The following is a 23,816-nucleotide window of genomic DNA, read 5'->3' on the forward strand; positions in this document are numbered from 1 at the left end:
TAGCTTACAAACTTATTAGCAAAAGTATTGATGAGAAGCATATATTTGCCCTGTTGAATTCATCATCATTCCATTGATAGGTGCCTTAAAAACAAGTTCTGATGCTAGTTAAGAAGTATCAAGGAAGGCAAGACATTTGAGTCAGTGCACTAATTCCAACTTACATATACATAACCAGGGTCAAATATTTTTTGAGAAACTGTACTTAAAAATGTGGTTTGTATGCACTAGATTATTCAACATGATTTGTACATGATTTGTAAAGACTYCAGCAAGTGACTCTAGCATATTCAGTATATTCTTATCAAAGAGACCATCTTATCAGGAGAGTTAATGAAGCTTCATTCTAAAGCAATAAAAGAAACACAGTCTTTGTCCAGCAACCCTACTTGTATGTGGGCAACAACAGATGGCAGGAACAGTTGTCTTAGGTGACTCTAGAGAATGGCTGACTTGCTGTTTCCAATCTATTCATGCTTAGTACCATCTTTCAATTGGTAAATATTTAGTGTATTTACAAATACTGTCCATAGCCCAATTACAAGACTTGGCTTGATACTATACTAAAGCTATATTTTGCAGATTATTATAACAGTAAATCACAACAAAAGCAAATATAACAAAAAAAGAAGGCATTTATCAGCAACCACTGGGAAATAACTCCATAAAGATTTACTAATGCCATCTTGCAATTTCAGCATGGATCTCATGTTATTTTAACTAAAATTCCACCTTTAAGTCACATGAGCCTACCAAGAATAAGTCTATCACAATACATGCTTTTCTGTTAAAAAGTAGCTTCTAGCCTCACATACATTGTGAATTTGAAGGAAGCATATTCCAAAGGCTGAAGCAGCAGAAGATAAATAATTTTTTAAAAATTAATAACAGGCTTTTTAATACTTTAGCAATGTTCTGATCTTAGCTGGCTGTAAAATTAATAAAAAACCTGCTACTGTTATGTTCATTTCAGAAGCATTGCTCAAAATGTGAAAACTTCCAAAAAGCTGATGAACATTTTATTAAATTTAATTTAAACTCTCTTTTACAGTTCAAACTGCAGTAAAAATACCATAGCAAGTTCTCACCCTCTGAATAACTATAGTTCCTGTTTTGGCCTGGCATACTTCTGTTTCCAACCGTATGGACATGCAACAAACAGCATCCCCCCAAGTGATAGAAGAGCATGTACAACTCCACCTGGCCACCCCTACCTGAATACATGACACCGACCTCCTCTCTTCTGTTACTCGCCAGTACCTTAGTTGCCCTTATGTCCTGGTCAGGGTTCAAAAATAAGAGTTTTGTACTGCAGGATGGCTCTCTAATGCTAGTGGTAGGTAGGCTTGACATCTGAATTCACCTATCCATATCACCCAGCTTCTCACAAACACCCCTCACCCCCCACAAAAGCTCTTCCACATCTACAGGGGTCTTCTTCACCAAGCCACTAACTAATGGTTAAAGTTGTATGCATTTAACCGGAAATATTATTGAAAGCATCCTAGCATTGACGTCTGAATCCCATCCTCTAGTTCCCATGTGGAATTGCTGGTATTTCTGAACTCCAGTGTTTATATCAAGTACCACTAGACGGGCATCGAAAATATATGTCAAATATTAGAGGATTTATTCATTAGATGTGAATAATTTTCATCTGTTGGTCCTGGTTTTGCCAAGATGACATAGAATTTATTGTTTCAAATTCCAAATGCCTTTGCCACAACATTTAAAATCTACATTAACTTTCAGGTATGCAGGCAAATTTATAGAAATTATATCAAAATTTTAGCATTGCCTTACATTAACACCGCCCCCAAAAAATAGCTAGTTGCATTGCAAGTTACTTCATTTATCTCCCTCTTGACTCCATAGATCTTACGATTCATAATATTACGTATACTACAATTACAAGTATTAGACTGAAAGATTGTGCCGCAGAAGGAAATCCAAAGGATGTGACTGTCTGAAGTCGATAATTATTTAGGTCTAGGCGACAGGAATTTTGTACTTCTTCTTGAGGGATTTCTTTCTCACTTACATCCATTAGTCCATTGTCCCGCACCTAGAACAGTTCAAAAGGATGGCCCTGAAAAATCAAACTAGCACAATAGCAAGACGTTCCGTGCAGCTAGCAAATTCAATGCTACTTCGAGTGAACTAGCTCAAACTGTAYTGCAAAAAACACATTCGAATGTGAAGAAAGCAGCATCATTATCCCGATGTTTACACTCTTACAAACTATTTCCCAGAATTCAATACACCTACAACCAAGAGTCACAGGTCTGGCTGTTCTTTGCCTTGACTCCCGGTACATGTCAGTGCAGTAACTGGAAAGCCTTAAGTAAACTCATGAGCATTCTTCCCTGAAGTCAGCTGACAGTCTTAAGACAGAGCCTCAAACACATCTAATTTAGAAAGAAAAAAAACCTACAAGATGTCATAGATTGATGAGTGCAATTTTCAGCCTTTCAACATTAGTCTGTTGCACATGCAACTTCGCATAAGGCAGATTAACTGGAACAGAAGACAATTCCCTGATTTCTGTTCATCTAACATATTCCAAAAAGGCAAATAGAAAAAAAAATCATTGTGAAATGTATACTGCCTAAAAAGGTCTGTGTATAATATCTACTTACTTATCCCAGTAAAGAGAAACAGGAGGAGGTAAGCAGTTGGCAAGTTTCAAGCTGGGCTTTTGAAAAAGTTATCATCTAGGAAGTCCTCACTCTCATACAGTCTCCCTCCTGCCCTCATCCCTGCATGAGCTTCTAGCATTCAGATCTATAGCTTGTTGTGATCTAGCTTGTTAGCAATCTAGTCATGCCTTTGGATCCCAGCCCGGTCCCATAACAGTAATTCAATGGACTTGCAGGAGTCAGCATTCCTTACTGCGCCAGTGTACATAGCCAGAGCTGCTGTTGTGACGTGAGTCTGTCCACGGCCTCTGCATGCTGTCAAGTGATCCCATTTAGAAGCCAACAACGTGTACTTAGCAAATTACCACAGATGAAAAAAAGAGCCCCACAGAGCTCTGTCCACTCTCACTTTGCTTTATTCTGCTAATGCTCTTTTGCAATCTTGCTTCCTTTCCTAGTATTTGGAATTACTGCATTAAGTGCTTACATTCCCTCGTAACTCTCTCATTGAGCTAAAAATCAAGGCACTGACAGTTCCTCTCTCCCCCCTTATTAGGRATCAGGGTTCAGTTTAGTTTTTAATCTTACCCTTTCCACTTCCCTGAAGACACGGAGGAAGTTTTCCCTTAAGACCCCTTTCAGTTCAGTTTCATTCCATCCTCTTCTAAGTAGTTCCCCAATCAAAGAGGGGTATTTAGAAACATCTTCGAGTCCCTCAGGGAAGCTGTTGACAAGAGTCACACAAGAACATTCATAGATCGCTAAAAAAAYGTAGAGAAATATTTTTTCTTTTAATTATTATTTCACACAAATTCACTTTAGGAATAAGGTCACTAGGGACTCAAATCTTTCTTTGAGAACCCCACCTCCCATCCACCCCTCCCCCAAAAAARGGGGGGGGGCTTTTTCCTACATAGAGGATCCCGTTAGAAGTACTAAACTATGTATTCTGGAATGAAGAAGCACTTACATGCAGGCAGGACAACAGCATGAATGATACTTAAAAAAGAAAAAATCATGTAGGCAATAGTTCTCCCTTTACATCTGGCCTTTACAGTAAGAAGAAACAGCTGTATTACAGATGGAGTTAGTGTATTCCACCCATGTAGCTGTGAACAAAAGGGAACCTGCGGAAGCATGATGCAGTAAAGAACAGAATACAAAAAAATGCCTGCAATTGGTTAAAAAGTCTTTTTTTCTAAACAAAATAAAATTAGAGCAATAATGTTGCTCTAATGAATTCAGTAGTTTAGGCAATCAAAAGAAAACAACTCAGAAATCTCCACTGAGGAAATTACAATAAACAAAACTTATGCCTTATGCTAATTCTTTTCAGAATAAAGGGAAATTGGAAGTAAGGAGCTGTTCAACCTGCATTTAACAACTGTTTTAAGTTGTATTTCCACGAATCTTCAGCTTTATTTTGAGATCACTAATGTTTTCTGTTTATTCTTTTCTGCTGGGGAGGCTGCTGACAYAGGTGTATCTCAAGCAATCTGTACCATTACTTTCTAGGGTTTAGCTATGACCTTAATAGCTCCACCAATGAAACTGGTGGTCTTTGTGGCAATGCACAGAAATGTCTCCTTCTGTTGTAAACTATGGTTTATTTGGAGACTATAGTTTCAGAGCTATGATTAGCTAGACATGGGAGAAAATTATTTTGTGGTCATGCTACTTTACAGATGTGAATCTAACCATGACTTTCATACCCAAATGTGGCACATGCTACCTAATCTGCATTTACTTCCTGTGCTGCAACATATCGTTAACCCATCTCACATCATCCCCAAGGAGTGAGCAAGCAGGGAGGTCACATTGCAGAGACCAGGCAGTCTGCTGTGCTCTGCTTCCCTCAAGCAGGTGCCAAGGGTGGCAGCTCAAGCCCAAGAAGCAGGAGCGCTCTCATAGCCCCAGAGCACTTCGGGCTTCCCCACTGCAAAGAAATAGTGGAAGATCGACATATGCAGCTCTACTGGCCTAACACATTTACCTTCTATAGGCTGAGGCAGCATTTCTATCACTCGTCATTGCCTTCTGGAAGAAGGCACCCTCCGTCACCCTTTTTGTATGCACAAAGCCCTGCCTACAGCACACGTGCAGAGCTTGTAGGACATCAGGACTAGTTTCTGCACTTGGCRCACACCTGCATACAGTTCTAAAAAGAAATGCTTAAGCCATCTTTTATAAAACTTGTTATAGTAGTCATCACAGGATAGCTTGCTACAGTTCTTTTAGTTTGCCTTCTTTTTCCCCAAAAGGAATTAAAACCCTCATAACAAGAAGCAAATATTAGTGCACATATGGCTTTACTTACTGTTCCACTCCATCGTAGTCACCACCAATTCCTATTGATTCAGAACCTGCAATTCTCTTTATGTGGTCAAAATGATCTAAAAGAAAATACAAAAAAAAAAAATCAAAACATCATCTAGATATAAAGCAATAAGAAATAATTCTGTTCAGACACATTGGTGCTCCGTTAATATTCTCCTTAATCATGGATTCATAATCAAATTCAAAAAAAGTCTAAAGATATCCTGATAAAACAAGTTAAAATGTAATAATATAGTTGATGTATTCTTGATATTTACTGGTGCTTAACTGGATGTTAACTGTTGCTATATACCCCAGGTAACAGCCTTCAAAGTAACAGCTACACTAGTGAGATGTTAATGAGGAAAGACATGAACATCACAGTACATTAATTCCCAGCAAATATCCCATATACACAAATAGGTTTTGTTACCCATTATATACACCAAGGTTTTCTACTCTTAACTACAAAGGTTTAGGGTGTTTTCCAGAAAGTAACAACTACCTGAGGATTAATAATTTTTGGCTCCCTCTGGGGGCATCAGTTCCTCCAGCTACGTATCTTTTACCTCTTGTTATAGTTTAACGAATATAAGTTCCAAAAGGATCCAGAGCTGGGGTAAGGTGGGATAGGGAATAAGCAGGCAGCATAATTTCCTCAATCTGAAACATGACTGAGATGCCAAGAAATTCATAGAAGTCACCCATAAGAACTGCAATATATTAACTTCAAACCTGCAAGGGTAGAAACATTAACAACTTTTCTGCCACAGGCCAGTACATCTGCATTGAAAGTCACCATGATAATTCCCTTGTTTCTTTTCTGAAAGAGGAAAAAGGGAAAGGCAATGAATGGCCACTCAGGCTTTCTGTGAATGTCACAAGCATCTTATGGGGATTGTGTGCCATGCTCCAGCTCCATCTATCTGCAGGTGATTATAACATCACAGGCCAGAGAAAAGGGGTTTTGGGGGGTTTTGTTTGTTTTTTTTTGTTTGGTTTGGGTTTTTTTGTTTTGTTTTTGTACTATCACTCACCAGTTGCTGGAGGATATCATCAGGAACATTTCTTGAGTGGTTACAAACGGCAAAAGCTGAAGAATGGCTGAAAATTACTGGTGCTTTTGAGATATGTAGTGCAGCTTTTGCTGTGGTTAATGAAGTATGAGATAAATCTATCAGCATGCCCAGGCGATTCATCTCCTTTACCACTTCCTAAAACAGATTTACAGGCAACAGTATCAGTATTATGTTTCTTTAAAGGAAACCGTTTAGATGATGTATGACAGCAGATAAAGATTTTGCAGCTGTCAGCCAACTCTAAACATGCTATGCCTACATAGGTGTCTGTTTGTCTATTAATTTAATAGTAGTTTCTTCACTCACAGGTAAGTAGCACAACACTGCATGCTCAGCATTTAGAAAGCTCAGTCAATCTGCATTTTATCAAGACATAAGTACTCCAAACCTAATCCTTCAGATTTTTATTCAGATCCTACTACTTCCACAGACTAATTCATACATCTGATCTGTATTAGAACAATTATTTTAATTAAACCTAACGCTTCCATTGCCCTTAGAAACATCAAAGAATTTGGCCTGCTTGAACTCTCTCCTAAGTAGCAAGGACTTCCTGTAACTAGTTTTTAATGACATGTTTCCTTTTGAGAAGATAAGGCCAGAAATTGTTAGTTGCGTAAGAAATTGCTTTGATTATCATTCAAAAGAAGTTCTTACCCGGCCAAATGCAGTAAGACCAGCAACATTAGGATAAAAGCTATGTATTCCTTTAGACGACGATTCAGACCTTAAAAAGTGGAGTGAGGTAGGAGAAACATCACATCATTGTGGACACCGCAGTATCAGCAGCTGACATTTCTTATGCCATACACAATAGAAATCACCACCTTGATGTCACATAGCCAGATTTAGGGATAACAAGCTACATAATATACATCTTATTTGTGCAGTGCACTTATGTTCATAATGGTCTTCTAGGAACTATTCCTTCATGTTCAAGACTATTGCACATTTGTGAGGCAACAGAACACAAGCAAAGAGAAGCTTGAAGCTTGTCAGAAATTTTCCCATTAAACAAATCTTTGTCAGAAAAAAACAGATACACTGAATCTGAAATCACAATTTCCTGTCAGCCAAAAATCAGCCCTATCTGCACACACTTCCCTTTTCCCTGCGTCAGTATGAGGGGGGTGTTTGCCAAGCAGGAAGGCGTAGGTGCTGTCGCTGTGTCACAGGAACCAAGCACTCCTCTGGTCTGTGCACAGGGGACATATGCTTTCTGAGCTGGCCAGAGAGGACAGTCCTGGCTGCTAACTGCTGAGCTCTCATGTAGCATTTACCATCTAATCTACATCATACACATTTAGTCCTTTCCCCCCCATCTGCTTTGCCCTATACAACTTTTCTAGTAAAGGAAAGGGGATGGCCATTTCCCCATATTTCTATTATTAATAAAAATTTTAAGTTCMCAGATTGTCACAGTAACTCTCCCACTTGTCCAGCAGCAGAGAGGGTTACACAGAAAACCTGTGGTTATCGAGGTGGTTCAGACCACATCTGCCACAAGAGACTCCTCCATCTGAATCCTTTTTTGCACCATCTTGGAAGCAGCACAGCTTCGCACTAGACAGTTATACAAACACATGCATATTGGTTACCACGGCGTATTGCAGGAATGCGTTAAAGTCAAGTAACGAACGCCTAGGTCATAATACATCCGAAGTGTTGCCAGACTGCTGTCAATAGAGTGGCCACCTTCTACTCCAATCAAGCATGCAATCTTCCTACTGTCCAAAATACCTGAAAAAGTCCGAGGAAAATAATTGCAAAGTAATTTTGCGATAGATGAAAAGCCAGCTCTACTGAGCGACGATTGTTACTGAGAATTACAAGCAATAATACTGACATCTTAATGAAACGTACTTCGTTGCAGTGCACAGTCATATGGCAAATAATCTTCGGACTGCTAGGACTGTGCACAGAGTCAGTTATTGTGCTTTAGTGAGTAAACAGTTACTCTTAAGACCAGGACAACTTCCCTGCTTGCAGATCTCTTTCAAACATACGCAATTTTGTTTAAAATAAATAAATATATAAAAATAAATAAATCACACACACACATATATATAAAAAGATCATCACCTTGGGCAGTTGTCACAAATTCAAGTTCTTCATAGCTGTTACACATCCTCTTGACAACATCAATTTGCTCTAAGGTCAGGCGTACAGCATCCTTGTTCTGAGCGCTGCAAAGAACATACACTGACCAAAACTGCAAGAGACATTGACAAGTGAACTAGGTAACCTGGTCTCCAACTTGGAAACATCCGATTGCTAATAACAAGCTCATGAGCACAGACCACAGTAATGAAAAGTACTTAATTTCCTACAGTTTACAAGGAGCAAACTGCAGTTTTTCTCCCCCGAAGGAAGAGTTAGAACTTCAAGGCAAGAGCCTCCATCCTAAGCATGATTAAGACCTTTTGAYGCACTCAGCTATTCCAAAGTACACCCAGAACAGGTGTAAACTTATTTGAATTGATTTGTCACAAAACAAATATTTTGGTTAAGAGTCSCTGGATTTTAAAGCACAGATATTTCAAACACAAATGTTAAAATGTCTGCTGCTGTTCAGTTTCATTTTGTTTTATTCTCTCTCTCTCAACATAAAGAGCCCAAATACAAAGCCCAGAGAACTTCTGTGATTGAGGAGGGAGGGGGTAAGTGCAAAAATGTGTACTCAGACTGTCTTGTGGTGGTGGTGGTACATACCTGAGCTCCCACGTAGCCCGCTTGAAGTTTGTTAAGGTTTGTGTGGGTCTTGTTGAGYTCCCTTAAGTTGACTTTACTGAGTCTATTTTGGTAAAATATTCTCAGCCGCAGCACAAAGTCATTGTGGCTAGAATAGCAAATGAAAAGGGCTTGTGACAAAAAAGTTCTTCCCCTTCTCACCCAAACTTAATTTCTTAACTGTCCCTTTCTTAACTTAGTCCCTTAAGCCAGTAATTGCCAGTAAGACTAGCAGTAACATATACTTGAAAGACTCCTTCCTTTCACAAAGTTTTATTCCTTAAAGCACTCTCTAATCAGGATAGCAAAAATATTTTTTGCCTTTCCCAGTTTTGTAGCTGATGTGTTTCTATACCTATTTTCCTCCCCATTCTTTCTGAAGCAAAGCAGAGCTGAAATCAGCAGCCACGCTCCTTAGAAGCAAATATTTGTGGTATGGCATCATGCACCAGGTCAAAATATCCTCAGTACAACCATTGCTTCTTTGAGTTGTGAGGGCACTCGTTTCAGTTACGATGCCTTACTCCTAGCTGCGCACAGAAGTCATGGCTAATGAAAGATACCTTAAATTATGGGAAGGAGACAAGGATGTTGTGTAAAGGAAAAAACACATAGGTGGTGGAATCCAGTCAGGAAATTGCAGGTTCATTTAGAATAACCTGACCCTACAGTAAGCACCTTCTGAACTGAAATTCCTAGTCACATAAATCACTGCAACAATAACCAACTACTACRTGCTGCACACTGCTTATATCTCTACTCATCCAAACACATTTTACCATCTCCTCCTCACTTATCAAAKTTGCCCCCAAGAGGGCTTATTTGAACATGAGACATTTTATATACCCATCGATTAAACGAGTATCTTGCATCAGCTCAATAGCTCTTTCCCTCAGTGATTTCTCATCGCTGAATGGCACAGCATTGGAGAGGAACACCAACAGCCACAGGAACAGCTGTGTCGGATTTCTCTTCATTTCTGTATGCTCGTTTGCTAAAGCAAAGAGATGCCACAATTATTCACTGATGACAATGACATAGCCACATTTCCCATCTATGGAGGTGGTGGACTTACTAGTTTAGGCAAAGCCAAAATACCCCTCTTTCTGGTAAGCTTGGAGTGAGATTCTGAAGAAAAAGAGAATAACAAACACAAGGTGAAGGTGGCAGGGGAAACAATAAGACAGCTGCATTCTCCACGAGATTAAAAAAAGACAAGAAAAGACTTCTGGTTATTGCTGAACCCCAAACAGCAGATTTTTTGCATCTTTAGACACCTGGTAAGCACTGCAGCTGCCACCAGCTATCCACAGAAGGAACCATCCTGCCCCCCAGCCAGCAGACCCACTCTGGGAGGCCCTGTGCTCCCACCTCCCCAGAGCAGCTCCATGTCCAGATTGCTGTGAGCAGCAGAAGTGCTCTTTTTCCAAGTCACATCAGCTAGTTTGTTCCTGCTATGAGAGAAATCTTCCACTGAACTGAACACTCAAATGTTTTTTGAGAAATTCTAAAAATGAGCTTCTGCTTCTCGGTGAGCCCTGCATTGCTAAAATACACAGCACCTCAGAGTATTGCAGAGTACTAAGATCTAACACTTTTTTCATGTCATAGCAAGAGCAAAACATGCTGACTTTGAAAAGATCATTGTATTTCCATGACAAAAATGGGTATGACAACAACTTAAAAAAATAATTAAAGCACCCAGTACTTTTTTTTTCTTTTTTTTTCCTCCAATATATTACTCAAACTTGTGCAAGTCTTTTAGGTGTCAGCCACAAAGCATTGCTACAAACAGTTTAGAAAATACATCCTGTTCCATGTAAAGAAAACAAATTCCACCAGGAGCTGAAAATATATATACCACACTCACAGTTCCTAATAGAATGACCTATAAAGCCAAAAAGCAGGCATCTCCTTGGTCCATCTAGTGACACCTGGATTTAGAGGCAGGCACCCTGTGAATTTCTTTTTATCATAATGAAAGAAGTCTAGAGGATAAGGACTAGAATTTTAATAGTGCACAGTCAATGCTCAGACTTTTTTCCAAAAGATTACAAAAAAAGAAAAACAACATTGACCTTTCCTTTGCTTTCCACTCTGAGACAATGAAGTTTATGTTCATAAACCTTTTTCTGGCAGCACAAAAAAAGTTTTATTTTTATTAATATAGGAAGTTGTTTTCATTAATTCCTTGTCTCCAGAGGTTAAAATGAAATAGCAACTATCCAAGATACAACAAAATTATAAAGCAACAGAGATTCAGCTCGCCAGCGTGCTTCCCTTGCGTTTATGCAAGTCTTCTGAAATAGTAGGAGGCAGGAACACATTCCAAAGAAACAGATTCCTTTCTAAAACTGCATACTCTTGAACAAAGGCACAGATATCTCAAGGGAGATCCACAGACAACAGCAGCATTGGAAGCAATTTCAAGTCACTCTGAGCAGATTACCTGCTGATGGCACCATGTTAAAAACCCCTTTCTTTCCTTTTACTAGAGCATTTTGATTATAAAAAAATCTAAGCTGAAATAAGAGTTGGCCTAGAACCAGGACATCAAAAAGCAGCACAGTGGAAGGTGTATTCTTAATAAACATATATTTCCAGTCTATGCATCATACTGCTTTCTGGTTGCCTATAAGATGGAGAATGTAAATCAAAGGAAAAGTTAACTAGCTTATTTGCCCTGCCTATGTCTAATGGAACGTAAATGTTTTTAAAGGAATTATATTTTAATAATAAGCCAGTATAAGTTTAATTAAGCTTTGTAACTACAGATTTAAAATAAAAATGCACTTTTCGTATACTTTTTCTCTCTAAATCAAAATAATATAAAGGCTTACAAATAAAAATAAAATTAACAATGACCTTGCATCTTGGCTTTAGAAAGGTGCAAACTGCCATTCTAACAAATCCTTTTACTTTGACAAAAATTCCTAAGGTTCTTCTTTCAAGAAGTTAGCTTTAGCTTCTTCCATTTCTCAGGATCTGGGAAAACGTCATCTTGTGGGACCACCTGACAGGAAGTGCCTTTGAACAGTGGGAATGTACAGCTTTATGCAAAAGAAAGCATGGACGGAGAGGCAAGTTTAAAGTCAGCTTTGAAGCGGTCTCGGGGACAGCTGACTAAACATAGAAGCATGGAGGCACAAATGAAGATCCAGTGTAGACATGATATGGGGGAACCATGACACTAATTAAAGAGAGGAAGCACTCCTGGCTCCTTAGTATTTTCTATGAGAAACCTGTAACTTAAGAAACAGCAGAGAGGGTATCTGCGAGGGGAAGAGGCCTAATGCCATGCACAGGAAAGCTCTGTAGAAGTGGACTTGTCCCTGTGAGGATGTATAATGGTGCATCTTCCCATTCACTAACACACCTCAAAGAGGATCAGCTCCATTGAGTTTCTCTCGTACATACAAAAGTATTTTTTTTCAAGGCAATACAGGAATYAATTTACATCCTAAGTCTACACATTTGGGTTTTCTCATGAGAACATTTTCATTCAGCCCTGACTTCGCAAGACCCGGATGATATTCTCAAGCAACATGCCCTCGACAGAGTTTATTTACTCTGTGGCAACACTTCGGTTTATCTAGGATTCCTATCATACATTGAGGAAGAAGTAATTTTTTCCTCTGATATCTGTACAGCAACGAAGGGATCCTCCTATGTTCTTCCCACATTAACTGGTTGGAAAGAAGAGATTTTCCTGCTTTTATTCATTGCCACAGCTTTTTATTTGTATATGTGCAAAAAAATAATAGGAGAGTCATTGTCTATCCTCCTTTTCTTTAATGCTGCCTCTAGCAACAAAAATACTTGAATTGTCCTTGGAAACAGCTGAGATGTGTCACTTCTGAACAAGCTGGCYTCTGTTCTTACTTTTACTCGGAGAAGCTGAGTATTTATAATTATGCTCTGCTTCAATTTTCATCCAGATACAAAAAGATATATAGACCTATAATTCCTCAGGCTACACACTACACCTAGATACAGTGAAATCCAGGTTCAAACATGAGTCCTGCTGCACTACTTGGACCTTGTGTTTGGTTTCCCTCTTGTATTTGATAAAATCCAGTTAAGCAACAAGGTACTCAAAAAAAAAAGAAAAGAAAAAAAGAAAAAAGAAAGAAAAAGATAAACAGAATCGTATCAAAGTCTTCTATGTATTTGAAACTGCAGTGGTTTGCTTTTAATTAAGCTGGTGCAGAAAGTTGGATAGTACAGTGCAGTAGGAAAATAAAATAAAAGATCTCTCGCACTCCGAGGCAGGCTATTCAGCCAAAGCCATGCAAACGTTCTGCAGAAACGGGGGTAATGTTACAGGGGACCACGAGCACAAAGAAAATCCTCTTCCRACTTGCAGCCCCCTCCAGCTACACACAACATCACAGACTTGCAACACTCAGGAGAAAAGAGATAAGAAATGAGATGTGAAATGCACTGCTGTTTCCTCCACTTTTCTTTGAGCCAAAATGCCTCATTCTAGACTTGCCTTTGCACCTCTCACTCAGAGCAGGACTAATTTCCAGCCCAGACACCTAACCTCTGTCCACAGCATAGGCCCAGCAGTTTTGGGGCATCAGGCTCAGAAAAGTCACCAGCTCACAAGCCGACAAGTACTAAATTTAGACCCTGGAGAGCTGGGTTCAGCACAGAGTGAGTCTTTGCAGACTCCAGCTGCAGAAGTGCAGCTTTCCTATTCATGCTGTTTCTTTCAGGCATTAGTTTACATTCTTTGGGCTCTTCATAAACAGCCAGGAAGTTACTATCAATAAAACATGAGTGTGGAGAGAGTGTGCGTTGCATTTTGAGGGTTCCCACATCAGGGAGAAGGGAACTGTGGTGAAGCTGAAAGGCAGATCTGCCATATAAGGATGCAGCTGGATGGAAGAGGGGCTGCTCTTTTAATAGACGCATTTCAGTGGAAAGTTTCATAGTAAGAAGGAAAGCTTTTCTGTATGCTTCTGTCATTTACCATCTTCGGAAATATAGACAAGCTGCCAGGCCTCTCTTCTCCTTTCCAGCGGGCAGGCCAGACCTCAGGTCAGACCTTATTTTCCATCTCATTCTTTACTAAAAGACCTCATGACGGCCTTGACATTAATACCCGAGTGCGTTGAATTACTGTGCTCAATCAAATCTATAAAGTGCAATAAAATGGATTTCACAGCTCAAGAGAGAAACACCTCCTGTAAAACGAGCAATGTTCTTCCCCTGCACCATCCAGTTACCCTGAGAGCTCATGGCAGGAGTGCTGAGGTAACTCCAAGACAGCTGCCTTAGAGCATAGTAGCAGCTGAGCTGCAACAGCACAGACAGCTCAAGGTGAGCAAGACCCCAAGTTAAAACTTTCCATGTGGAGTCCAGAAAGAGATGTTTGCTTTATTTGGCATGGAAGTGAGCCTTTACTCTGCAGTTTGCCATGCTTTTCATTGCACAGCTTACAGCCTGGCTTAAACCCCAGGACATCTCGTAGACTCAGCTACGTCTGAACATTGTGAACTGCAAGATCAGCACTCTGATTTCCTTGCTGAATTCTAGCAAAAGTATTAGTTCTCCTTACTGCTTAGACTAGGAGGCCAGCTTTTAAATAAAAAGATTAAAATTAAATGAAACCTACTTTAGGAGCAAAGACACATGCAGCGTTCCATTTTTTTTTTTTTTTTTTTTTAAGTATGCTGATCGCTTTAAAATTCCCCTTGTTGAAGTCTTTCCCTCATTTTTTTTGTTCAAAATTCTTTCCACCACTACTACTCCAAATCACATTACACTTATCTGCTACCTCGCAGATATTTAAGATATTTATTGTGCTTTATACCTCCTTAGCACTGTCCCAATACAAGTATTACAACTGGGAATTTTCAACACGCAATCCCTTCCCTGACGTGCTGCTGCTGCTCAGTGCCCTCCCAGCAATGCTGATGGGACACCCCCAATGCTCCCCAGCTGCCACTCCACTGTGCACAGGGGTAAAACATGGGAGGACACCCAAAGTGCCACAGAGCAATGAGAAAACATGGTGCTGCTAAGCCCGTAAGTTGAGGTAGGACTAAAGGAGAATAAATACAGTCATAGATGAAAGACATTACAGGATCTCAAGGGAGAGAGCAAGAAACAAGCATGACAGCTCATCCCAAGCTTTCTGGGAAAGAGGAACTCCTCAAGAACAACACTTCCATATTTGTAAATGCACTCTTAGCTTTTGCCCTGTTCATCCTTGGATGTTTCACACGCTATCCACCACGCATATAGACAGCAAGTTTTTTTTAAAAAAAAAAAAAAAACAAACATGTAACATAACCTCACATTNTCAGTTGAGAAAGATTGCTCAAAGCTTACCTTAATAAAACGACAGCTACTGAATTTCTTTCCAGTCAGGTTCCCATTCTTTCCTTCACCATTTTTAAATGCACTCTTAGCTTTTGCCCTGTTCATCCTTGGATGTTTCACACGCTATCCACCACGCATATAGACAGAAGTTTTTTTTAAAAAAAAAAAAAAAAACAAACATGTAACATAACCTCACATTGTCAGTTGAGAAAGATTGCTCAAAGCTTACCTTAATAAAACGACAGCTACTGAATTTCTTTCCAGTCAGGTTCCCATTCTTTCCTTCACCATTTTTTTTTCTGTTCACAGTTTTTCAAGGCTTTTTCACAAATTCAGATTACTGAGTCTAGTAATTATGAAGTAAAAGGGAGCTCTCGCTAATGCTATGTGTCTTATTACCTAACAACCACTGATGAAAATTATTTTCTCAGAAATCTTAATTTTCTGAAATTCTTGCAACTTCAAGACAAATATGCTTTATGGCGTAATTTCCTAAATACAAAACAAACCAAAAGAGCCTGACAACTACCTCAATAGTACTGTATCAGACCATAGATTATCAGCCAAAACTACCTCCAGCTTAAAAGTGCTAACCTTAGCAAGCAGCTGGTTAGGAGTATTTCACTCAAGCGCTGGGCTGGCTCCTTCGATAGCATGCAGATCTCTTCCTCGCACGTTGCGAGATCACTTTCCTGGAAGGCAAAGCGAAAGCTTTTGAACAGTGTGTACAGACTTGAGCAAAGAGCTCCCCCTCCACGAACTGTGCCAGCTGYGCGCGCCCCACCGCACTGCGCACAAGGGATCCTGGCATTTCCCCCTCCAAACCACCCTGCCGCAGGCCCTGACCTGTGCTGCTGCCCCCCATTTAACCTGCATCTGTGCCCAGTGCCCCTCTCTGTGCTAAAGTCTCTTGAAGATTCGTCCTCTCAGCCCCTGCTCCCAACCTGCTAATCCTTTTTACCCACTTATTGCTGATATTTTGAAATTGTTCAGAGGCTGCCTTCAAAAATTATGCTACAGAACAGTGACAACTGCCATGAGGATGAGCATTAATGACTGAGTTTTACTGTAACAAATGTGGCCTGTGGAAAGTGCTCTCCTAGGAGGTACTGAACCTTGCTTCAGCACAGGTCAGCCCACGGGGAAACTCATGCCACGGTGAGGCTGCCTGCTGCTCCTGCACAGCTGCACTAAGCGGTGCAAGTACAAACTCACAGTAGAGGTGGCAGCTGACAGTTTTAAGAGAAGAGTGTTTTCAAACATACTCTGAGGTTTGATTTTTCCTGCTGCTTGCATTTTTTCAAAGTTAAGCGATGGAGAGCACTTCTTCATTTTCTTCTGATCATGGCACATGAATGAAAGATTTTGAGAAACACTGACTGCTGAAAACATAACTGTTCTTGAAATGCTTCCTGAAGTGGGAGCGCAGTCTTTGCCAGGCTCACAGCCCAGAGCTGCAAYGCATGTACTCTGCCAGACGGTGATAAAATGACTCCTGAAGGGAGCACGGAGATCTAATAAAGTTATTATGTTGTCTGCTGTATAGTAGAGCATAGCTACCATTCAAAAAACTTGTGTAATTTAAGCATCATTTCAAAATGCTTAATGAGAAAATAACAAATCTGGTTCACCCAAAGACTCTGTTCTGGAGCTACATAAAACTGTTGCACATTATAAAATTTTGATTCAAATATTTTCTTTTATTTTTTTCACCATCGATATTAAATATACACTGATATTCAGGAAGATTTTAAGCAGGAAGCATGTCTGCTTACTCAGCAACATCAGACAACTGTTAACAGAACCAGTCTTCATCTACATGTTACCTAAGCTCTGTGTACAGAACTTAGGAACAATGTACAGAAACATTGTTCTTGGTAGCTACAAGAATTTCCTACTTAACATTATTCCAATGTCACTAAGACCCAAATATAGAGAATAAAATTATATTCTAGGTTTCCTGCTTTTACAAAATATGCAAAGAATTCTTAATACTACAAGACAACTCATTCACCTTTAAAATTGGGTAGGTAAGACTCAAAAACTATCATTCAGAAATGACAAGGTACACGCTATGCTTGGCATCCCTTTTTCAACAGCACTGAACATAACATAGGAAACCCACACAGTTTTTTTTCATGCTGATTGAGCAAAGTTGAGAAGTGAAAGTTGACACAAGATTTATAGCTTTTTCTTGTTTATCTTAAGTTTCTTTGGAGCAGGTTACCTTGTTAGGAAAACGCAGCGGAGACAAAATCCATGTTCYACTGTGCTGGACGCAACAGCTCAAGCTTGGCACCAGATCCACCTGGCATCAGAACAGTGCTGAAGGAATGGCTGGTGTTTCCTCAGCTCATGCGTCGTGGGCTGCACGCTTGGCAGCAATGCGGTGGTTACCCCTTGCACAGGGGTGAAGTCTGCCAGAGCTTCCCTCTGCGCCCGGGAGCCCACGCGCCTGGTGCTCAGCGTCCGGCATCCGCTCCCTCTTGTGGCAGGCTGCTTGTGCAGTCCAGCACCCATCCGTTCACTAACACCAAATGTGTTTTACATCACTCTGCTTTTATTGTTTTAGAAACAAGTGCTCATCATCACCAACTAATTGAAGTTGGAAGGGATTTCACCTAATCCAGCCACCTGGCCCCTGGGGAGCTAACTGCAAGGTCAGACCAGGTTTGCTCAGGCCCTTGCCCAATAGAGGCTTCCATGTCTCCTAGGAAAAGGATTACACAGGCTCTTCAGGCTCCTGTTCCAGCACTTCCTTACTCACATTGTGAGCTTTTTTTTTTCCTTCCCCTTATAGCCAACTGGAATCTGCCTTACTGCAACGTGTGACTATCACCCTCATCCTTTTGCTGATTTGCTCTCAAAAGAGTCTTTTAGATCCAAACTTGCAAAAAACAAGCTGTAGAGGTAAGCACCTTCCCAAAGAGCTAATGTTGCCTCCTTGACTACATCTAACCCAATAAAGATCTAGCTCTAAACTTGGTAGATTTTAAACAGGTTGTACAGTACCTTTGACGTGCTCAGAAGTTAAAGGTCACCCTCTTGAATCTACGGGGATTTCCTMCTCCCTTTATGGAGTCAGCACTTTGAAACAGGTAAAGAAATACACACAAAACCACCACCCTGGAGCTGCATGAGAAATAGAGGTTGCTGATCATCATTTTCATTTTGCTTCAAGGTTTCAGCAAAGTGCAGTCAGGCAGTAGCTCTCTTGCAAAAGGGCATCGTGTTTTCGCTTGGGATTCCTCTGCAGAGAAATAAGTCTCACACAATCAAAATATCCACAGAGCCATTGCAGAAGTTGCAGCTTAACGAGAATATTTGTTTGCTATCAGCACATGAGTTATCAGTGTTTGGAGAACTTCAGTCAAAACTCCCATATCTCCAGGAATTCTGCTTCACATCCCTAAATCCATGAACTTACAACTTATAAATATTTACCATCAACTCAAGTGGACTGTAGCATCCAAAACAATGCGTGTTTAATACATTTAAGCTTATCAAGGCCAGATTCATTTTTATGTCTATGACAGGAACCTGCTTCTCCAGTTTAGTTTATGGCAGCAAATAACAGGCTTAAATTCATTTTCMCACCTCTGATTTAGTTCTAGCTCATGTTTCCTTGCTGACTCTCAACTTTGCAAATTCTTATCCTCTTCTAAAGTAAGTGAAACACAGAGTCATCATCACTCACAAAACAAACAAAAAATGCACACAAAATCTTCCTTTTGTGATTTTATCTTCCTGCAAAGTTAAATTTTACCTCTGAACTGTTTTCTGCCTAAAACTGTGTTTCCACATGCCTCCAGGAAAACTAAGYGCAACGAGTATTTGTTTAAAAACAATTTTTGCTGAGACACTGAGCTCCTGCTCTGACTTTTAACGGCTTACTTCTTCCAAATATAATTGATTTTTAATACTGCTAGATACCTACTTCTTCCTCTGGCTCACAGTCAGGTTTCCTCCATTCTTTCACTCCCATAGTCCTAGATGAGCCTCACTGGCTGTCTGCATTTAAAAATCCATATAAAATTGGCACTTGCGATGTACATCTTTCGTACAGACTCCATCTGGCAGGACTGTTTCTTTATAAGTATCCTGAGAGCTATTTTTATTGTCCAGAATGTATTTACACAGCTGCCATGGTAATAGCCTGTCCCTCTGTTTACATCATGTTATATTGATCACACATATTTGGAGCAAGCTGAAAAGGTATAAACTAACTGCAGCTCTTAGTCATACAGGTGGTGTCAGGACACAGAGGGATGACATTGTGTTGAGACTACTTTTCACACTAGGAAAAACTTGGTCCAGTGCCAGAGCAGCTTCACTAATTTCAACAAGGTAATTGATACTCAGATGTCCAAAATCTCTAGCATTTTTGCTACCAGCACAGATTTAACTGCAGTGTTACTATCACCAGGAAAGTAGAGCTTTACAAATGCAGATGCCTATTATAGCAGCTGTTTTTAACTGAAATTTGATTTCTCCACAAAACCCTTGCACTCCACCAGCTCACAGCATCATCTTCCCTGCATACAGGCACTCCAGCCCTTGGCATGAATATATTTCTGTGTGCAGAACAGGTTTAAAACTTCATAGCAGTGAAATGGCTTAGGGAGAAGCCAGATTAACATAGTATTATAAATGTTGCTTAATTAGTATCTGAACTGCACCTGCCAAGTAAAGATTGCAAACTCCCAGACTGCCAGTTGGCATTGATTTTGAGCACAAGCACCAATGTTTTAATTAGAAACTGTTACAACATGTTAGGATGAGGAAATCCAAAGGTATCAAGATTTCTGTTGGCATAAAAATAACAAAACTGGTACCCTTAACTGCTGCAAATTAAATCCCAGTTATTTATTCTACTGATCTCAGTATTACTTTCAGGTCCTAAAATGGAGTGAGAATTCACACTTGGAAGGRGGTGAAGGTGGGAGGTTGGTTGCTTTAATCCATGTAATTCACTATGGTTTCAACATATTTCTCAGATAAGAGTTCTGTTCACAGAAATATTAACCTAAGCTTGGGGAATCCAAACAGATTATGAGCCAGGTCAATTAGAAAAGCTCTTTCTCAGTTACTCAGTCTTGGTCTGGTGAATGGCCGAGGCTGCCACAGTTTTGTGACCCTCAGTCCAAACAGTTCAGCTGATGACAAATCCTCTTGGGTCACCAACACTAATTACCTGTGCAAAAGGAATAAAAAGGAGAACAAAGATGAATGTCTCTCACCACAGAGTCTGGTTTTATCTTCTCCAGTTCTGAAAAGAGAAGAATCATCATGAAGTACCTTAACATGTCACAAGAGCTTTGCAGTCAGGGGGAACAAAGCTGTAGCTGAAAGTTTCCTACAGCTGAAAGTAGGCCATGCCAAAGGGAGGGCGGCAGACACCCGACAGGGATTACACAAACAAGAACAACACTGGTACCTTCCAGTGACCTCTGTCAACAACTTTTGACAAAAGTACCAAAATCATCATGGGTTCTCCTGGCTAAATATCATACTTCAACAGAKGTATTTTCTGCAATGTGCTAGAAGGAAAGATGAAGCAAGCTGCTGCTGGAAAAAAGTTGAAGTACAATAATCTACAAAGAGCAGAATTACACTCATTTTAAAAAATTACTGTATGAGAAATTACTATATTACAAAATTACTGTTTTACAACTGATAATGCCCAGATACTGAAGCAAACCAAACAAAGCATTGAGTCTGGTCTCCCTGCTTTCTGTTTGTTCAGTTATACAATTGGCCTATAAAAGTATTAAGCCTTACATTTTTTTTGATCCAAGAAAAGTTAAAGTTCTTTGCTGTGACTCCTGTTTTTAAAGCATGTAGCATGTCACTATATATATATATATATATATATATATATATATATTTATATGTGTGTGTGTGTGTGTATATATATACACACACGCATATGCACACACATGCACCCCCCATATGAGTTGCCACAAGGTGGCAGGAGCTTCCCAATTGAAAACTAAATATATTCACACATACCAATTCCACCAGGAGGCATGTGCAAAAACATACCAGACTGAAAACACACTGAATTTCACAATTCTGTAAATCAGCTTCATGGTGAGCAATAAAACAAACAAACAGAAGAACTTACATCATAAAATCACAGCAGTTCATTTCTCCTTGACCTGCCACGGCATTTGTGGCAGAGAGAGGACCAAGCAGGAGTCACACAGCTCCTTGTAGGAGATGGATTTCAGAGCATGACCAGGGTTGCACCAACCAAGGTGTCTTCTTTAGTAGAAATTCACAAAAACCTGACAGGAAAACAGTTATACATTAAATGATGTTTCAGTGTTTCAGCATACAGCTCCTTACTGAATAGTGGGTTATGGCTTAATGTAAACCAAAAAAGCTTTTTTTTAATTCAAAAATGGTCACTTTTACTGGTATTGTATGGTGCTCCTTTTCCAAGTGCCTAGTACCTACAGGCACACACCACACTGCCTTTATTTTCAGACCACACTCATCGCTTTCACTCAACCCCATGGCAACTGCCTTGTGCTTTGCCTGGGCTTTCRTCCCCCACAAAAAGCCAGGAGAGCCCACTGGGCTAGTGAGTGCCTCGGCAGCTTYTGCATCGCAGGTAAACTTCCAAACAAGTTAGTTTTGCCATCTCTGATCTACACTCAGTGCGCTCTGTGCATTGTAACACAGGAAAGCCCAAAGGCAACTCGGGTTCAACAGATTAGAATTTCCTTATCTAAAATAGCACAGTACCTCATGGCTTCCAAAAGGAGTAGCTCTGCTTGACATTTCACATCTTAAGCAGTAATTTAGCAGGGGCAATGGAACAGTAACTTCAAAACTTTACCTGAAGGTTAACAGATTGACTAAAAATATAACCTTTCTCACAAAACAGTTGATCTTCGTAATAACTTGGATACTTAAAGAGATTTTTTTTTTAATTTAATGCTTTAGCTTACTAGACTACTTCTTCCTGCAATCTGGCTACTGAAAGCATTAAGGAAACTTTATAACAGAGCACTGTGACAACTGAAAAAGGCACAGCTGAATTTGTAAGCCTTCAAATAAGCTAGCTTACTATTATGAAGAAATTGGTGACAGCGTTTTGCCCAGTAATTTACAGGAGATTCACAATTTTTATTCAACTTTAGCAGTAAAACTATTGCTTTTACCCCTTCCAGCCCCCCAAACTCCAGCTAAGATAACAAATCTTTGATTTCTAATAGCAGATGCCTCTGCTATTACATTGCTTGTCACTGCTTTTACATTGGCTTGAGGCAAGGCTAATTCTAAGATTTAAAAATAACTGGGATGTTTCACCTTTAAATAACTGCAGTAAATAAAGCAGCAAAACCCTCTGATAATGAGTCTACAAAGCCAAAATGCTTATACAGCTGATACAGAAATTTCAGTTTAGGAAATAAAACCATTTTTATCAGCATGAGGTCGCTAAAATACCAGCTTTAGCCTCCATATGCGACTTCCAGCCAAACTGTTTTTCTTGTATTAAAAAAAAAAAAAAAAAGAGAGAGAGAGAGAGAGAAGAAGAAAAAGTCTGCCTCTATTGGATTAATATTGCTCAAACTTTAATGCAGCGCGCACTTCTTGGGAGGAAGCATGCTCCCTCCAGCTGCTCCGTCTCTCCAGTCCACCCACACCAAATCACTTCAGGCTGCATCTGCTCACGTGCATGGAGAAAGCAAAAACCACTCTCAAACTAATTTTGGTCCCTGAGGATGGGCCAGGAACAGCAACAACTTTTAAGAGCCAAAGRGGCCTCACCTATGCCTCTCTTGACAAGACTTAGGTTTTACGAGAGCAAAATATCAGCAATTGCTATAGACATAAATGCAAGAGATATTTCCTTGGGATGCCGCAGTAAAATATCTACCAAGACACATGCCTAAGTGCAAAAGGCAAAGAACAACCATAAACTAAATGAGTGTACGGTTACAGAGGGTCTAATATTGATCACTCGCTATACCACAACATAGCTACAAATACCAAAAACAACTGTTAGACRGTRGATTTCTACTATGTTTACATTATCATTATGAAACATGTTCATGTTCTGATGCCACGCTTCTAAAGAAGCTGTTGCGTGTTTGTCACCATTAGCAATTCCTAAAGGCTCATACAAAGGGTCTTTGCTACATGTCTGCAACCAGATGCACTGGGTGCATGTGCACATACACACAAAAGTTATTTCCTTACTTCAGAAGTTTTATGAATCTAAATGCAGCAGGAGATAAATTGACTAGCTGTGCCATCTTGTCCAGCCTGCAGTGAACAAACTACAAGCTCAGCAAAATTAGTCATTCAAAGCCTGTCAAGTGCTTTCACAGAAATCAGTACCARCTCAAATGAAAGAGGGCTGAAATTCACTGCAAGTATTTTAAATAAGTCGGCAACCTCAAAATCTGACATGAAACATAAGCATACGGTCTTAAACATTTAGCGCTGTGTGTAAATAAGATCTTATACATATAATATTGAACTTTTTATAGTAGTGCTGTTAAGGCTCAGTCACAGCCTTCAGTTTAACAGACTTCAAAGCAATTTGTTAGATCAAAGTCGTTGTCAGATCAACAAAATTTGTCGACTTAGAATCCTTTGTTTCTGAGCTACTTTATCACCTATGCAATACATTGTGATGTTTATGAACAAGTTTCTTTAATTGAGGAATTTGGCCATAATCYGAATAAGGCAGTAGGTAGCA

General features: G+C 39.8%; 1 protein-coding gene across 2 annotated transcripts; it reads right to left on the bottom strand.

The window, feature by feature from the left end:
- Window positions 1–1,607: 1,607 nt before the first annotated feature.
- On the bottom strand, window positions 1,608–18,013 carry LOC146597997 (dipeptidase 2-like). 2 transcript variants are annotated; one of them, XM_085301067.1, is made up of 13 exons: window positions 17,325–18,013; window positions 15,692–15,789; window positions 9,840–9,892; window positions 9,611–9,758; window positions 8,747–8,873; window positions 8,117–8,246; window positions 7,633–7,774; window positions 6,692–6,761; window positions 5,993–6,169; window positions 5,691–5,778; window positions 4,957–5,032; window positions 3,228–3,363; window positions 1,608–2,065 (listed from the first exon to the last, which is right to left on the bottom strand). In XM_085301067.1, exons 4-13 carry the CDS (start codon window positions 9,739–9,741, stop codon window positions 1,886–1,888), a joined length of 1,257 nt encoding a protein of 418 aa, XP_085157193.1. In that variant the 5' UTR covers window positions 9,742–9,758; window positions 9,840–9,892; window positions 15,692–15,789; window positions 17,325–18,013; the 3' UTR covers window positions 1,608–1,885. The 2 variants fall into 2 exon arrangements, with proteins under 2 accessions (XP_085157193.1, XP_085157194.1); XM_085301068.1 differs by lacking the exons at window positions 15,692–15,789; window positions 17,325–18,013 and adding an exon at window positions 15,107–15,172.
- Window positions 18,014–23,816: the final 5,803 nt, after the last annotated feature.

Source organism: Rhea americana, unplaced genomic scaffold (genome assembly GCF_003343005.1).
Source record: "Rhea americana isolate MKP2758 unplaced genomic scaffold, rheAme1 scaffold_172, whole genome shotgun sequence".
Lineage (NCBI taxonomy): Eukaryota > Metazoa > Chordata > Aves > Rheiformes > Rheidae > Rhea > Rhea americana.